A 16,811-nucleotide genomic window follows, 5' to 3' on the forward strand; every position below is an offset into this window, starting at 1 on the left:
ATTCGCCACAATTTTATTTCTCCCTAGTAAGCTCGAAATGATTCATGAGAAAGTAATAATGATAGCAAAACTCATCTAACCTTACGAGACATTATGCGTGCTCGATTTGGATGTACTAGGTTTTGAGATTCAAATCACGGGATATCTTCCGGCTATAATCGAGTCGGGGATCATGTTCCTTAAATGTGCATGCATATCCACGAGATCAATCGAGACGAAGAGCTCGGTTATCATTTGATCGCGATCTTGAGAGAGAGAGAGAGAGTGAGAGTGAGAATTTTTGGACTCTGACTTATGTGCATGAGGCTGAGATTGAACCGTGGACCCGTCGGATATCTCCGACCCCAGCTCACGGGACCGCAAGCAGCCCCCCTCTCGTCCAAAGCATCTCATCCGTGACATCTCACTCCTGACGTCATAATTGATGTGATCTCCTTCTTGTCCCATCCCTTTTTTCTTAATTTAATTAATCTATTTATTGTTGCTTTTGGGAGTGCGTGTGTACAGGCCGGAACACAAATTGTATTCAGTAAGTGAATTTGGTTCACTGTCATAAACTCTCACTCACTTAAAATCAAAAAACGACTTTACTCGACAATTAAAGAATCGCTCTCTCTCTCGAGACTACAATAGGTTCATTTAATCTGTGGTAAAGAGATATGTGCCTTTACGTAATATGTTTCGCTCGATCGGTGAATCAAGTATAGAATAGACACGTTTTCCGCGTTTTGTAATGTGCTTTCACTACAAAAAAACAAGGGTTTTTCAACGAATTTTCCCACGAAAAATTTGACAAAATTCGTTGGAAAACGAATTTCCAACGAAAAAAAATTCGTTGGTAATTCGTCGTCGCAAATTTTTGCGACAGAAAATTTAAATTTTCGTTGGTAATTTGTGACGAAATTTTTTCGTCGCAAAATTCGTGGCAAAATTTGTTGGAAAGTTCGTTGCTAATTATTCGTTGCAAAAATCGTGGTAAACTTCGTCGGTAATTATTCGTGGTAAAATTCGTGGCAAAACGAATTTCCGACGAAAAAAATTCGTCGCTAATTCGTCGTCGGAAATTTTTGCGACAAAAAATTTTATTTTTTCGTTGGTAAATTCCGACGCAAAAAAATTCGTTGCAAAATTCGTAGATAAATTCGTGGCTAAATTTGTTGGAAAATTCGTTGCCAAATTCGTTGCTAATTATTCGTTGGAAACATCGTGGCAACATTTGTCGCCAATTATTCGTGGCAAATGAATTTCCCACGAAATTAGCGACGAACAAAAAAATTTCCCACGAAATTAGCAAAAAAAAATTTGAATTTTCGTTGGTAATTTGTGACGAAAATCAATTCGTGGCAAAGTTCGTTGCAAAATTTCGTGGCAAAATTCGTCGCTAATAATTCGTTGGAAAAATCGTGGATAAATTCGTCGCTAATTATTCGTGGCAAAATTCGTGGCACGATGAATTTCCCACGAAATTAGGGCCGAAAAAAAATTCGTCGCAAATCGAATTTTTGCGACAAAAAATTTCAATTTTCGTTAGTAATTTGCAACGAAAACAAATTTCGTGACTGAATTTGTGGGAAAATTCGTTGCAAAATTTGTCACTAATTAGTCGTCGCAAAAATCGTGGGAAATCGCGAATTTTTCCGACAAAAAATTTCAATTTTCGTGGGTAATTTGCGACGAAAAAAAAATTGTTGGCTAAATTCGTGGGAAAATTCGTTGCAAAATTTGTCGCTAATTATTCGTTGCAAAAATCGTGGGAAATCGCGAATTTTTTCGACAAAAAATTTCAATTTTCGTTGGTAATTTCCGACGAAAACAAAATTCGTGGGAAATCGCGAATTTTTTTCGAAAAAAAACAAGGGTTTTACCACGAATTTTGCCACGAAAAATTTAACAAAATTCGTTAGAAAACGAATTTCCAACGAAATTAGCGACGAACAAAAAATCGTCGTCGCAAATTTTTACGACAAAAAATTTCAATTTTCGTGGTAAAATTTCGTGGCAAAAACGAATTTCCGACGAAATTAGCAACGAAAAAAAATTAGTCGCTAATTCGGCGACGAAAATTTTTGCCACAAAAAATTTTAATTTTTCGTTTGTAATATTTGCGACAAAAACAAATTCGTGGCAAAATTTGTAGATAAATTCGTGACTAAATTCGTTACAAAATTCTTCGCTAATTATTAGTTGCAAAAATCGTAACAACATTCGTCGCTAATTATTCGTGACAAAATGAATTTCCCACGAAATTAGCAACGAACAAAAAAATTCGTCGCAAATTTTTTTCAAAAATTTTGGCAGCCAAAAATTTGAATTTTCGTTAGTAATTTGCGACGAAAACCAATTCGTGGCAAAGTTCATTACAAAATTCATGGCAAAATCCGAATTTTGCCATGAATTTAAACATAATCTAATATTTTATTTTTTGATTTTTAACCTAATTAAAAGAAAATTTAATTTCTAGAATTTATATTTAACATTGAGTGCTTAATGTCAAAATATTATAATAATATGAAAATGAAATACATTTATCAACGTTTTCCACAAGAATGACATAAATTTTTTTTTTTTATAGTACACATAATGAGAGAATAAATAATCTTGCATAATAAATAATGACACAAAATGAATCAAAAAAAGAATATCATGCTTTTTAGCGACAATCCCAAAGATATAAATACTAAACAAAACTACTAAAGATACGGTCCATGTGTGATGCTCACTTCCTGCTCCAGTTTTAACAGATGCCAGTTGAAATGTCGTTGCAACCTCTCATTTGCATAACTTATGCAGAAATTGCCACGACTGACCTCTCTCTGTATATGCTTTGTACTTCCGAGGTTCTACCCGCACCAAAGTGTTATCTCGCCATAATTTTCTGGAATAGATAACCAAAAAATAAGAGTAGGCTTCATTAAATCTGCAAATTCACACTGCATCTTCAAATTCCAATACCAAGTTAATCACCATAAAATTTCGTTATACTCACCGAGGCATATCTTACGGATGCAACTCAAAAAATGGGCAAGAAGAGAAGTTACAAATATCAAATTCAAAATCCAATAAAATCCCAAAAACTACAAAATGAATATTCAAGAAAGTATACTAGTAGATCAAAGTGCAGCATAAGTATGGCAACCGAAGGTTTTTCATCATCTAGAGCGCTTCGTAGATACAAAAGCAGAACATGCATTGCATTGACCATCTCTTCATTGGCCAACTTACCCAAAAAAGATACAACATCCTTCCCTTCATTGGCCAACTTACCCAAGAAAGATACAACATCCTTCCTCCTGTTATTTCAAACAAGAATACTAAGTATCATGCCAAAACAATGTAGAATAGCTTAGGTTCAATCTACTACTACAAGTTCTCGATATGTTTAAGTTACTTCCTCAAAACCAAAACCACACTCTCCAACATAATCAGGGGAGACCAAGGTACTAAAGATACATAGATATATATTATAAAAGGACATCCAGGTATTTCATACCTTGTAATCCCAATCCCTTTACTGTGAACCCATAACTTAGAGAGTCCTCAAGAGGCTATCACCATAATATAACCATACACAAGAAAATGAGACGACAAAGTCCTCAAAGGGGAAAAGAAGCATCTACAGCCTCACCTTCCACATCACCAAGAAACATGTATGACAGTTCACACAAAGAACATGATATAAAGCATCTTTTTTTTTAAAATGCAGCTCAACTTCTCTAGTCACCCTAGGTAGTACTTAACATTGTGGCAATCTCTGCATGACACCGTGTCGTACTAGAGTTGATCTATTCAAGCCACGCATGGATATTTATTATTCAATATGTTTCAATACACAAATAATTATTTAACTTTCTAGATGTGGGAACTAAGGCCATTTTAAGGACAGTGAAAATAGTTTCATTCTTGGACATTTTTCTTTATGGATCTCTCTCAACAATAAAGACTAACAAAGCGAAGAGATGATGATTGAAGGAACCAGTCATTCTTTTGACAATAAATACAGGAATTTAGATGCAAAATACTAAATAATACACTTCACATAAGCAGCCCAAACAAATTTGTTTCATATCTGCTCCATTTTATTTCTGCCCAAACCCAATGGCTTCAAGTTGTTGTACCTAATTCAAAATCCAAACTTGGTGAAAAGATTGCAGAATGGCTGTTTTTACTAGAATAAGCTAGCGCCATTAAATTTATGTTGGCATCTCTTAATTGCTTGATTAACTGGCTGCCTAGCTGAGTTGGGACGTAAGGCACCCAGAATCACAATACTGACCTCAACAGATCCTTTGAGTATGCCGCATATGCAATAACAATCTTCAGCAAGTGCAAGCAAAAAGAAAGTACCTCTCATTGCGGTTAAGTCGAGCACCAAAGTAGAAGGCCACAGAGAGCAACCAATAGTCATTATGCATAGCCACCAAAGACAGCCAGTCCTTGCATTTCATTCCATCTCTAGAAAATGAGCTTTAACATTTGGAGTCCGTAATCACAACTGAAATACCCATTAAGATATCAAAGCAAAAAATAAAGAATTTCCTTTCGGATCATGAATAAAAAGAACCAACAATAACCTAAAGCACACTTATCCCCTTTCTTATCAACCCACCACAGCCACTTCCCCAATCAAATTGACCACAGTTTCATAGAAAAATCACCTAACAGCAGTTACCCATTTTCCACATACCTCATCCCGCTTCCCCAAAATTGCAGCACAAGCTAAAGTCAAAACCTTTTTTTCTAAAAGGCGCAATCTGCCACGAATTTTCCCACGAATTTAAAAAAAATGCATTTATTCTAATATGTTCTATTTTCCCACGAATTTTAAAAAAAACGCATTTATTCTAATATGTTCTATTTTCCCACGAATTTAAAAAAAAACGCATTTATTCTAATATGTTCTATTTTCGTTGAAAAATTCGTGGCAAATTAGCGACGAAAAATGCATTTACTCTAATGTTGAAGGGGGAATGCTTCACTATCTGGTCAAGTTATCAAGTTCTCGTCGGCCAGACGATTCACTGGCGAAGATTATCCCCGGTCATGTTCAAAACTGCCCCTTGGGACAATCATCTTTGACATCCCCATGCCTTGCATCTATTCCATGATAAGACCATCGTACAATACTTTCTTGAGCACACTAATTATTGGCGATAGTCTATTAACTTGAAAAATAAATGGAAAATAGGCTATAACTTCCAAGGTATATTTGAGTGAAGATCAATTCAAACTAGCCAAGAATCGATACAATGCACTCCTTGGTCAAAAATTGATTGCGATAGAGTATCGTCAAACCAAAGTTGGTCCGAAAGAATAACGTGGTCCAATCGCCTGGTTCAAAAAAATCCCCATTCCAGATGTTTGAGGACTCAGGATAGTCATAAATGACGTTCTGACGATTCTTGGCTCTACGGAGATTATTTTGAATTATAAGATCGATTAATGAGAGAAATCTGGTCAGTTATTCAATTATAAGATTGATTAATGATTATCCTCACCAGCGGCACTGCAGGGCTCCTGATTCATTGTTCGCGCCACTAACGCTTCCTCAAATCGAACCACAAAGGTCTCACCGGACATGCCAAAAAAGTTGGAAAATATGGAGTGGCTTTGTTTCCACTAGGCAGCGGTAACTTGGTATCCGAAAATATTGAAGGAATGTAAAGCTTAATCCAGGCCTGAAGAATCCAGGAAGGGCCGTAAAAAATGCCAGAAGTATTCTCGTACATATGCAGAGCAACATGGGTCAATCCCCCTATAAAGGACAGCCAAGAGTCCAAGACTAGACGTAGAGTAGATTTTTTTAAAAAAAATTTCCTTTTTTTTTTCATTTTCTCTATGGACGACGAGCGGTCCGAAAACATTTGTTAAGTATATTTAATAAAAAATCATGTCCTATGACGTTGAATGCATTAAAACTGAAAAAAAAAGAAGATATGGAACAATTTTTAGTAAAATCCTCTTATTTATATTCTCCAAGATTTAGAGGACCATGCTGAGCGGATTGAACTCCCCCCTTCAATAAACTCTTTTACATTAACATCATAAAAATGGAAAGAAGTATGTACCACTGAATAGATGCGTAAGAATTGGCAGAAGTTTTTCTTAATAAAAGAAAAGAAAAAATCAAACTTCGAGCCTTCATCATCTTGCCGACTGAATGCACAATCATGCAAAAAACGTGCATGACGACAAAGGAATTTTCTCGACCACCGAAAGAACTAATAAATTATTCATTTCCTTTTCCTTTGATATGCATATAAGTGCTTCCAAAATTGAATTTTTCTCAAATATTTGTGATTGATACGCGGGAAATTTGTAATTTCGAACAACCCACTTATCGAGATAAATCAAACGAAATGAATCCAACATAGAGCTTGTTCAATTGATTGCTCTGACCGGCCATGCATCCTCTTAGATGGTTGGGCAAGAAAAGAGGTGACAGAGTAATAATCATTCACGAAATACTTCAATCTTTCGCCAGCGAGTGTGTCGGCACATTTTTTTTTTTTTTGATAACCCAGGGAACCCCCGCACGGGTGTCGGCACATTTGTTAAACATACTTTAGTACAAAAAACTTGACCATTCAAAGTATCGCCAGCTAAAAAGAGAAATAGCCATTGTGCTATGAAAACATAACGATTTTTTATCGAAGTAAGCGAAACATGCATTCCTCAATTTTCAAAGTGTATTGATATGCGATATTATCGCGTTCAGTGATCATGACTATCGTCTTTAAGATATTCATGAATAACACCCTTGTTATTATTATTTTTTTTTCACCTATGTGTTGCTCTTAGGTCCTATAATCAAAACTCCTCATTCGATCCGATTTATTGCACTTCTCCGATTGATTCCAATATGAACACTATCAACAATACTTTCCCCTGAAAATATTCACTAATTTGATCAACTATTCCTTCACTGCTGTACCAAAAGGAAGCTGTACAGTAACAGGAAATTTACACCAACTTCACATTTCCCCTCCACCGGTTTGGAACTCTCAAAACGAGTAAATTATCTTATTCACCTGGGATCAAATGACCCTTACCGGTGACCGTCGACCATAGACCGAACGTCAATGCAGCCGTGTGCCTAGCGTTGGTTGAGGCTGTTCCACGGGGACCCGCGTAGCCGTCGAGGCAAAGCGACCCTTTGCTTCTCCAGGTCGTAAACCACCTCAAAACCACATTGCGATAATTCCCCATGGTTGCCTCGGGCCTGTCTTCCGCCTCGGCCTCATCCCCACCGTTCATCAGCATCAAGCACCCAACTCGCGACCGCCTCCTGCTGCCGTTGCCGCCATCCATGAAGTCGTAGAGATAATTCCTCCTGGGAAGCACCACCTCTGGACCCCTGCCCCACGAAATGCAATGTAACAGGAGGCGCGCTCGTCATTGCGTCATTTGTCGAAGTAGCGGCACGGGCTCGGCCCGGTCTCGTCTTCTATTTCTCTCGCTTGCTTATGGACTCGGGTGAGCCGTCGCTCAAACTTGGCGACCAACGAGCCGTACGGGCCCGCGAGCGGCATGGTGAACGTCGTCCCGAGTCGACCACCATTCCGCCATTCCCGTGGCCGTCCACTGCCCTCAATTTCTCCGCTGCCGGAATATGCTTCCGGTCCACGGATATCCCTGCAGCCCGATGCAGTAGAAGTACGGATGCTTCGGGTTGTCGAGCATCTCGGCTGCACGAACCTATGTTGCACCGACACGCGACACGCGACACGACACGCGACACGTCAATTCTCAAAAATACCATTTTCCGACAAGTTGGGACACGTATATTAAATATATATTTTTAATAATTAAATATACCATAATGACCAAAAACAATTGGTTTATTATAACCCATAAAACCATTAAGTTCCAATAAAAAGAAGTGCTACCCTTATTTGAGGTCATTCTACAAAAAATACCGTCACAATACCAATATCTATATATTATATTCACCCAAATCAATAAGCAGTAAGGGCAAGGGCATCATCAACAAATATAGAATGACCTACCACAACTATGGAATGACATATCTAATAATAATCAGGCCATCACAATTATAAAATGACCTACCACAGCTCTTAATAAGGAAAAAGACGCAGTCCACCACAATTTCTTTTCCTCATCCATTTGACCTCCCCATCTGACCTCCCTATAAAAAAAAAGGCAGCCCAACCATCTGACCTAGCCCACCACTTTTTACTTTTCCCCAAACCCACCCACACACGCCCCCTTCCCCGACTTCTCTTCTTCCCAGTTCCCAGCCTCCACAATTTCTTTCGAAACAGAGAGGTGTACCTGCAGCGACCGGCGAGCGGGAGAGGGAGCGGCGAGCGGCTAGCGCGACGGCGAGCACGATTGGGAGCGGGAGAGGGAGAGGGAGCGGCGAGCACGAGCCGCGACCACGACCGGCGAACGCGAGCCGCGAGCACGTCCGGCTAGCGCGACGGCGAGCACGATCGGGAGCGCGAGCGGGAGAGGGAGCGGCGAGCGGCGAGCGGCGAGCAGCGAGCGCGACGGCGAGCACGATCGGGAGCGGGAGCGGGAGAGGGAGAGGGAGCGGCGAGCGCGAGCGGCGCGCACGAGCGGCGAGCGGCGCGGAGGACGGGAGTTCGTCGGTCGAACAGAGGCAATCGTGTTTTAGCCCTAATTTGGAGGTGGACGCCTTTTATTGTTCTCTGTTTTCATTTTTTTACAAATTTACTCTTCGGACACGCCGGACTCGCGTGTCGGAGGCGTGTCCGGAGAGTTGACTTCGTGTCGGAAATCCGACACCGTGTTGACCGCGTGTCGGAGGCGTGTCCACGCGTGTCGACGTGTCCGACGCGTGTCGACGTGTCCGACACCGACACGTTGGCCATTTTCACGTGTCGGTGCAACATTGGTCCACGAACTCCCCGCCTCATCGTTGCTAAACGCTTTCTCCTTCGGCCTTAGGATGAGAGGGCTCGGCCGGCAAACTCGGTCCAGGTCAAAAGAGTGAGACACCAAACAAAAAGAAAACCGGTTGCTCAACAGGGGCGACAAGCGAGCGAGCTGAGCTGAGCTGGCAAAGAGAGGGAGCCTCGGCCGAACCTGGCGACTCCGACCGGCTCTCCAAGGGCCGAGTGGGCACACCCGAAGGTGAAATTACGAAGGACTAAAGCAGGAGGAGACGTCGGGATGGAAATGGAGAGGCGATACAGGGTGGCAATGAAGCTGCCGTCTCCGTCGGCATAGTAAAAGGATGGGCAAGAGAAGGAGGCGCAGTCTGGAGATTTCGCTGGACTCAAGGGGGCAGCGAGCAGCAGCGCAGAGGTCGGAGGAGGAGAGAGAGGAGTGAGCGGCCGCGCATGCAGGTGGAGGAAAGGTTGAGGGCAACGACAGGGTTGTGGCGGTTGGGGTTGGGCTTGCCCTCGCAGAGGATGCAGTTGAAAGGAGCGCAAGGGAACCAGACGAGGTCGCTGCTAACTGTCCATGAAGATGTAGTTCAAAGCTACGTTGTCTTCTCGCTGTAGCCGAAAGCTTGAACGATTTGAATATTGATTGAAGCATTCATTGCCGCGGCTCCTCAGCGTTCCTGAGACGCGCATTTCTTGCTCTGCTTCTCTTTGTTCTCCGGCGGTGAGAACTGAAGATCTGAGATCTCGTCTAAAAATTTCCATCGCCAGTTGTGGTTCTGTTCGTAGACGGTGGTGAGGTCTCCGGTCACCAAATCGAGCGTCGCCGATAAACCAGGTACTCCCGATTATACTCTGTTTTGATGAATGGAAAAGAACCGAAATGATATACTCTGAATCAATCCGGAATCGACTCCATCCATTCGAGTGTAATTTTTTTAGCAATTACAGACATCGTTGGCTGATTTTTTTTTAGGATTTGGTCTCTAATCCAGGGTCATTGTGCTTTGCTGTCATTCCATCACTGATTGCATATAACGTGCTTGATAAAATGCCTCTGAGAATATGAATCCAAATTGGTCCGAGATTTTACCTGACTTGAAAATTTGCTCAACATGTTGATATAGATAGCTTAGTAGCGATTGATTTGTTATAATCCCAACTTAATCTCACTCATATTCATCATCACTGAAGACGAATCTGATCATTTCATTTTTTATCCTTTGGTGCTCGGTGTGCTCTCGCGGTGATTGAATGGCCGCCGTCGGAGAGGAGAACAAGCCAAAGTTATTAATGTGCACCATGGCCGATCTCTGATTGTTCCATATTATATTAGTCGGCTCGCCGCCGACGATGGCTATGGCGTCGGTCTGGTGGTCGAAGGTGATTGCTACTTGGACTTGCAAAGTCCATCCTCGATTGTGATACGCGGACCGGGCTCAAAGGCCTGGCCTGCGTCCTTATGGAATCCTTGTTAGGCATTATCCGCATTTCTGAATAAATAAAAATAAAAATAAATCCGAAAATAGAAGAAAAATTAGAAAATTGGTTAGAAAAATAAATCTTTTTAGGTTGTTAGATTTTAGCATTACAATTAATTTAGTTTCATTTATATAATACTTACGAAAATTCATGACTTTCTCTGGTTTTTTTTTTGGTCAGATACTTTCTCTAGTTTAGACATAAGAAATTTAGTTTCTTTAGAAAATTGAATTTGATTTGAACTAAGCTCATGGAGGTTGCTGTCCCGGGCTTAATAACGAGGCCGTGTCATATTATTTGCCCGACTCTTATCAGGTTACCTTACTGCGCTTTACCCTTTTAGTCGCTCTTCATTACTTTCTTATAACAATTGATTGTGATTCTTTTATATTGTTTTCCTATGTTGTGATTTGCTTTCTTTAGCCGAATGGTTAGGTTACCGTTTCTAGGATCATAATAAACACCAATAAAAAATCTCATGGACACCTAACAGGCGAGATCTTATGATTCATAATTTTGTAAAAAGACTGCTTGGACTAACAAATAATCAAGTTTAGGTATCGAAGATCATTAGTTAGATAACTAGCGTAATCAAGTCCCCGACCCTACATTTCTGGTTGTGTAGGAAGTGAGGTATGCTCCTATAACTCATTTGGTTTCTAGCCCACCCCACTAGGCTAGTAGCGACACCTCATTTATAATTCTTGTAGGATTAATTGAAACTAAAATTGACTATTCAAATGTCGCGCAAGGTAAGGGTTTAGGAGAACCCGTGTCGAGTGAGGACCGTTGGTCCACCTTTGGCATTACTTCTAAGCCCGTCCTTTCACCGACGGAAAGAGGGTGATGATGATTAGGTCCTTTGTTCTTCTTTGCATAAATAGGATAGACCATCAAGCCATTAACTCAAATAAGCAAACAATCACAGCTTCACCGCCAAGTTACCACCAGTCCAATGCAATTTGTACATAGTGGAAAAAATCCGGATCCATCTACAGTTTGCTGCACGAGATATTGATAAAACAATGTTGACACCTAAATTTTGGCTTACTATTTGAAAATATTTGCACAAAAATTACGGATTAATTTTTAACTCCTAAATAAAAAATAATATATTTAGATGGCATAGCATATAGATAGTAGAAGCATTTTCATCGGCTCATATGGTTGCATTTAAATTGGACCGGCAACGAATGGATTCAAGTGAGGGAAATCCCGAGTTAATTTGGGCTAAGTCCACAAGAATGTGGAATTCAGCCAAGCCCGTTGAATATTCACCATAATCTCAAAAATTGCATGGGCGTTGCACCTGTCAAGCAAATTGAGAAATCTTTATTCTTTATGGAAGTTAATTGATCCATCAAAATTTTGATGAATAAAGAAAGCGAGCGAGAGACGAGATCAGCAAGATATTAAACACTGAGCTGGAGGTGGGTGCAAAAGGCAACGAGTGGAGATAATATCTTACGGAGAGTTTGGGAAGAATTTTCGCAAGCTGGACTCCATTGAATATTATTATTTGCACGATACGAAGAATATATTTTGATGATCAAGTGGAGCCCGGGATACTGGCTATTTAAGGAGCGTACACGGACATGAAGAGGAGGCCACAAAAATTGACATACACGGCCACCATTGAGAGAAAAAGAAAATCGTGAAGAGAAAAACAGGGAGAGAATTCACGGCCAGAAGAGAAAAATCGAGAAAAGTTGTTGAGAGCTGGGAGCATGAAGGCATGAGCGAGCCCCAATCGTCCAGGTAATTCTTGCAGGTTCCTCGGTCACGCATTGCAGCCTTCTCGACTCCCCCAGCCTTGTCACGCCCGGCACTGCTTCACAATAGCCGCGTCGGACACGAGCTGCATCTAAAGAATGTGTTCCCCTTTTTCCGCGATTTCTGGGAATCCGTTTCAGTCATGCCCCAACCGCACAGGACCCGAAGAGAGATCACTATATAAGCCCTTGTTGGACTTGGCACACACCCACCTCAGGGAACCATTAATGGGGGCTCAAAGGTGATGGCCTTCGCGTGATCACATTGTCTTCGGCAGAGCCACATGTCCATCGAAAAGACACATCGTCGATCTCTCGCTGCATCCCTCTCTGCTTGTCCCTCCCCAACCTCCATCTCCCACCTTAGAAACCTTGTACGGGATCCTCGCCGTCGTCCATCTTTCCTCTGTCCTTTTGTTTTGTCAGTCTGTTTCTGTTCTCGTCGCTGCCCGATGTTATAAAAGGAGGACCTGCGCGCAACACTTGGAGCAAATATTAACCGAGAACGATGCCTTCATCATTGGCCCAGTGGCTCTGCCTCGTGGCCGTGATCTGGCTCCAGACCATCGCTGGGACGAACACCAACTTCCCGGCATACTCCTCGCAGCTCAAGCAAGTCCTCTCCATCTCCCAGGTCCAGCTCAACAACCTCGCCTTCGCCTCCGACGCGGGCAAGCTGTTGGTGTGGTTCTCGGGGATCGCTGCGGTGTACCTCCCGCTCTGGCTCGTCCTCCTGGTGGGCGCGTTGCTTGGGCTTGCCGGGAACGGCATCCAGTACCTCTTCGTGGCTGGCAAGGTCGCCTCGGTCTCGTACCCCGGGATGTTTCTCCTTGCCGTCCTCGCCGGGAAAAGCATCTGCTGGATCAACACGGTGTGCTACGTGGTCGCGATCGACAACTTCCCACTTCACCGCCAGCTCGCTGTCGGGCTCACCACCATCTACCAAGGGCTGAGCACCAGTGTCTACACGGATATAGTTGACGCCGCACTCAACAAGCGCGGCGGGACTGGGGCTAGAGCTAAAGCATATCTGCTTCTCAACTCAGTCCTGCCAATGGCCGTGTCGCTAGCCACCGCGCCTTTAGTTCGGGTTGTCAATGCAGACGGTCCAGGGGCGGGCAAAAATGCGCACGTCCATTGGCAGGACTGAATTGAGAAGCAGATATGCTTTAGCTCTAGCCTCAGTCACGCCGCGCTTGTTGAGTGCGGCGTCAACTATATCCGTGTAGACACCGGCGCTCAAAATTTGGTAGATGGTGGTGAGCCCGACGGCGAGGCGGCGGTGGAGCGGGAAGTTGTCGATCGCGACCACGTAGCTCAGCCCTTGGTAGATGGTGGAGTTCATCAACTAGTCCATAGTTTGAAGTGGACGGACAACCATAGCATTTGCACGTAAATGTCTTGCTTGATCGGGTCTGGACTTTAAGTCTAGACTTCATGGCATTCAGCATTAATTGTCCTTATGTCCTAGCTAGTGAAAACACATGCGAGCCAGGCCGCTCTGAAGGCAGGAGGGACTGAAGCCTGATAAGAGAAGAGATTTCTACAAGAGATGTTAGGCACGTTCTCCATAAGAGATTTCTATGCATACGAAGATAAGATATTGTTCAGTGCATGTCGATTATAAGAAACTGTTTTCACGTATGTGCTTGCATCGGATGACATAATATTACATTACTCGAAGAAATTCGCCGTATGAATTATCGCTGTCTTGCATTTTTGTCCGTCCACTTATAGGTGAAAAGTTGGCTCTTTTGTTCCAATGTTGGAGCGAGGATCAATGTCTGTTACATTTGAACGGACACTAAAGCTTTTGGGACAACGTTCTTTAACGTCCTGAGACTTTAAGTCATGGTCCAAAAGCTAAATCATAAAGTGAACATTTTTCTTTTTCTTCCTGTTTCAGCAGAAAGTACGTGGTGTCGAGACCGGCATCAATGGCGGTACTGATGGCACCGATGGTCGGTGCCTACTTCCTGCTCCTCGGCCACTGCCATGGCGGCGCTCTACGTGAGCACCGCCGTCATCGGCATCTCCTGCTGGGCCATCACGTCCATCTCCGTGGCGACCACCACCGAGCTCTTCGGGACCAAGAACTTCGGCGTGAACCACAACATCCTTGTCACCAACATCCCGATTGGGTCCTTCGTCTTTGGATACGCCGCGGCGTTGCTCTACCGCAGCCAGCGAGGCGGCGACGGGAAGTGCATGGGGATGGAGTGTTATAGCACGACGTTTGTCATCTTGGTTCACGCCGAAGTTCTTGGTCCCGAAGAGCTCGGTGGTGGTTGCCACGGAGATGGACGTGATGGCCCCAGTGCAGATGCCGATGATGGCGGTGCTCTAGTACCACAACATCCTTGTCACCAACATCCCGATTGGGTCCTTTGTCTTCGGATACGCCGCGACGTTGCTCTACCGCAGCCGGCGAGGCGGCGACGGGAAGTGCATGGGGATGGAGTGTTATAGCACGACGTTTGTCATCTGGGGATGTCTGTGCTTACTTGGGACCTGTCCTAGCTTTAGTCATGTACGCACGTACGCGCAAGTTTTATTCAAGAAGTATAGAGAAGTAGTAGCTCACTAAACGAATGCACTCTTCAATACGAGTTAGGATATACACCTTTTCTTTTATTTTGCCAAATATCTTCGCTCAAGGAAAAAAAAATTCCTGGACATGTATGTATGTGTTATTGATCGAGAAATCGGCATTATATAATTCACCTAATCTAAGATACAAGTGTTTTTTTTTGGTCGGAATCTAAAGTGCAAGTTCAATGTGTGGTTTTTGAACATTGGGGTATTAATCAGACTGTTACCATGTCACTAAAAGAAAAACGTATTGCATTGACACGACTTATGATACTCGACTCGATAATTCGATACGATGGCCAAATAATCTTACGGGCCCACATGATAATGCACATGACTACTAAGATACTTTAGCGTGGACGCAATTTCTCTTTAAATCTTACGTAATGAATTATGAGTAATATGATATATTATTCATTGCTTTTCAACCATACTAATTTGTCGAGTGATAATTCTTTGTGTTCGTACCTCACAGCATTATCCTAAAAAAAACTGATCTTTTGACTCATTGACTATTGTTTTTATGCTGCTCGCTTGAACAGGACAATAAAACGTGCCGCGATTCCAACCACAACATACAATCCCAACTAGAAAATCGAATTAGCACTAACAAATACCATATATAAGTCTCGATGAGATGCATTCGCCACAATTTTATTTCTCCCTAGTAAGCTCGAAATGATTCATGAGAAAGTAATAATGATAGCAAAACTCATCTAACCTTACGAGACATTATGCGTGCTCGATTTGGATGTACTAGGTTTTGAGATTCAAATCACGGGATATCTTCCGGCTATAATCGAGTCGGGGATCATGTTCCTTAAATGTGCATGCATATCCACGAGATCAATCGAGACGAAGAGCTCGGTTATCATTTGATCGCGATCTTGAGAGAGAGAGAGAGAGTGAGAGTGAGAATTTTTGGACTCTGACTTATGTGCATGAGGCTGAGATTGAACCGTGGACCCGTCGGATATCTCCGACCCCAGCTCACGGGACCGCAAGCAGCCCCCCTCTCGTCCAAAGCATCTCATCCGTGACATCTCACTCCTGACGTCATAATTGATGTGATCTCCTTCTTGTCCCATCCCTTTTTTCTTAATTTAATTAATCTATTTATTGTTGCTTTTGGGAGTGCGTGTGTACAGGCCGGAACACAAATTGTATTCAGTAAGTGAATTTGGTTCACTGTCATAAACTCTCACTCACTTAAAATCAAAAAACGACTTTACTCGACAATTAAAGAATCGCTCTCTCTCTCGAGACTACAATAGGTTCATTTAATCTCGTGGTAAAGAGATATGTGCCTTTACGTAATATGTTTCGCTCGATCGGTGAATCAAGTATAGAATAGACACGTTTTCCGCGTTTTGTAATGTGCTTTCACTACAAAAAAACAAGGGTTTTTCAACGAATTTTCCCACGAAAAATTTGACAAAATTCGTTGGAAAACGAATTTCCAACGAAAAAAAATTCGTTGGTAATTCGTCGTCGCAAATTTTTGCGACAGAAAATTTAAATTTTCGTTGGTAATTTGTGACGAAATTTTTTCGTCGCAAAATTCGTGGCAAAATTTGTTGGAAAGTTCGTTGCTAATTATTCGTTGCAAAAATCGTGGTAAACTTCGTCGGTAATTATTCGTGGTAAAATTCGTGGCAAAACGAATTTCCGACGAAAAAAATTCGTCGCTAATTCGTCGTCGGAAATTTTTGCGACAAAAAATTTTATTTTTTCGTTGGTAAATTCCGACGCAAAAAAATTCGTTGCAAAATTCGTAGATAAATTCGTGGCTAAATTTGTTGGAAAATTCGTTGCCAAATTCGTTGCTAATTATTCGTTGGAAACATCGTGGCAACATTTGTCGCCAATTATTCGTGGCAAATGAATTTCCCACGAAATTAGCGACGAACAAAAAAATTTCCCACGAAATTAGCAAAAAAAAATTTGAATTTTCGTTGGTAATTTGTGACGAAAATCAATTCGTGGCAAAGTTCGTTGCAAAATTTCGTGGCAAAATTCGTCGCTAATAATTCGTTGGAAAAATCGTGGATAAATTCGTCGCTAATTATTCGTGGCAAAATTCGTGGCACGA

General features: G+C 42.2%; 1 protein-coding gene and 1 pseudogene across 1 annotated transcript; one reads left to right on the forward strand and one right to left on the reverse strand.

The window, feature by feature from the left end:
- Positions 1 to 7,093: 7,093 nt before the first annotated feature.
- LOC130136623 (probable aspartyl protease At4g16563) lies at positions 7,094 to 9,638 on the reverse strand (annotated as a pseudogene).
- A 2,991-nt stretch (positions 9,639 to 12,629) lies between these two features.
- On the forward strand, positions 12,630 to 13,277 carry LOC130136624 (protein NUCLEAR FUSION DEFECTIVE 4-like). Its single transcript, XM_056306726.1, has one exon. The coding sequence runs from the start codon at positions 12,636 to 12,638 to the stop codon at positions 13,275 to 13,277; it is 642 nt and encodes a 213-aa protein (XP_056162701.1). The 5' UTR covers positions 12,630 to 12,635.
- The last annotated feature ends 3,534 nt before the right edge of the window (positions 13,278 to 16,811 follow it).

Source organism: Syzygium oleosum, unplaced genomic scaffold (assembly GCF_021117445.2).
Source record: "Syzygium oleosum isolate NSW1041296 unplaced genomic scaffold, Sole_v2.1 Sole_v2.47, whole genome shotgun sequence".
Lineage (NCBI taxonomy): Eukaryota > Viridiplantae > Streptophyta > Magnoliopsida > Myrtales > Myrtaceae > Syzygium > Syzygium oleosum.

Coding starts and splice junctions, on each gene's coding strand:
- LOC130136624 (XM_056306726.1), top strand. CDS start 12,636: ATGCCTTCATCATTGGCCCAGTGGCTCTGCCTCGTGGCCGTGATCTGG.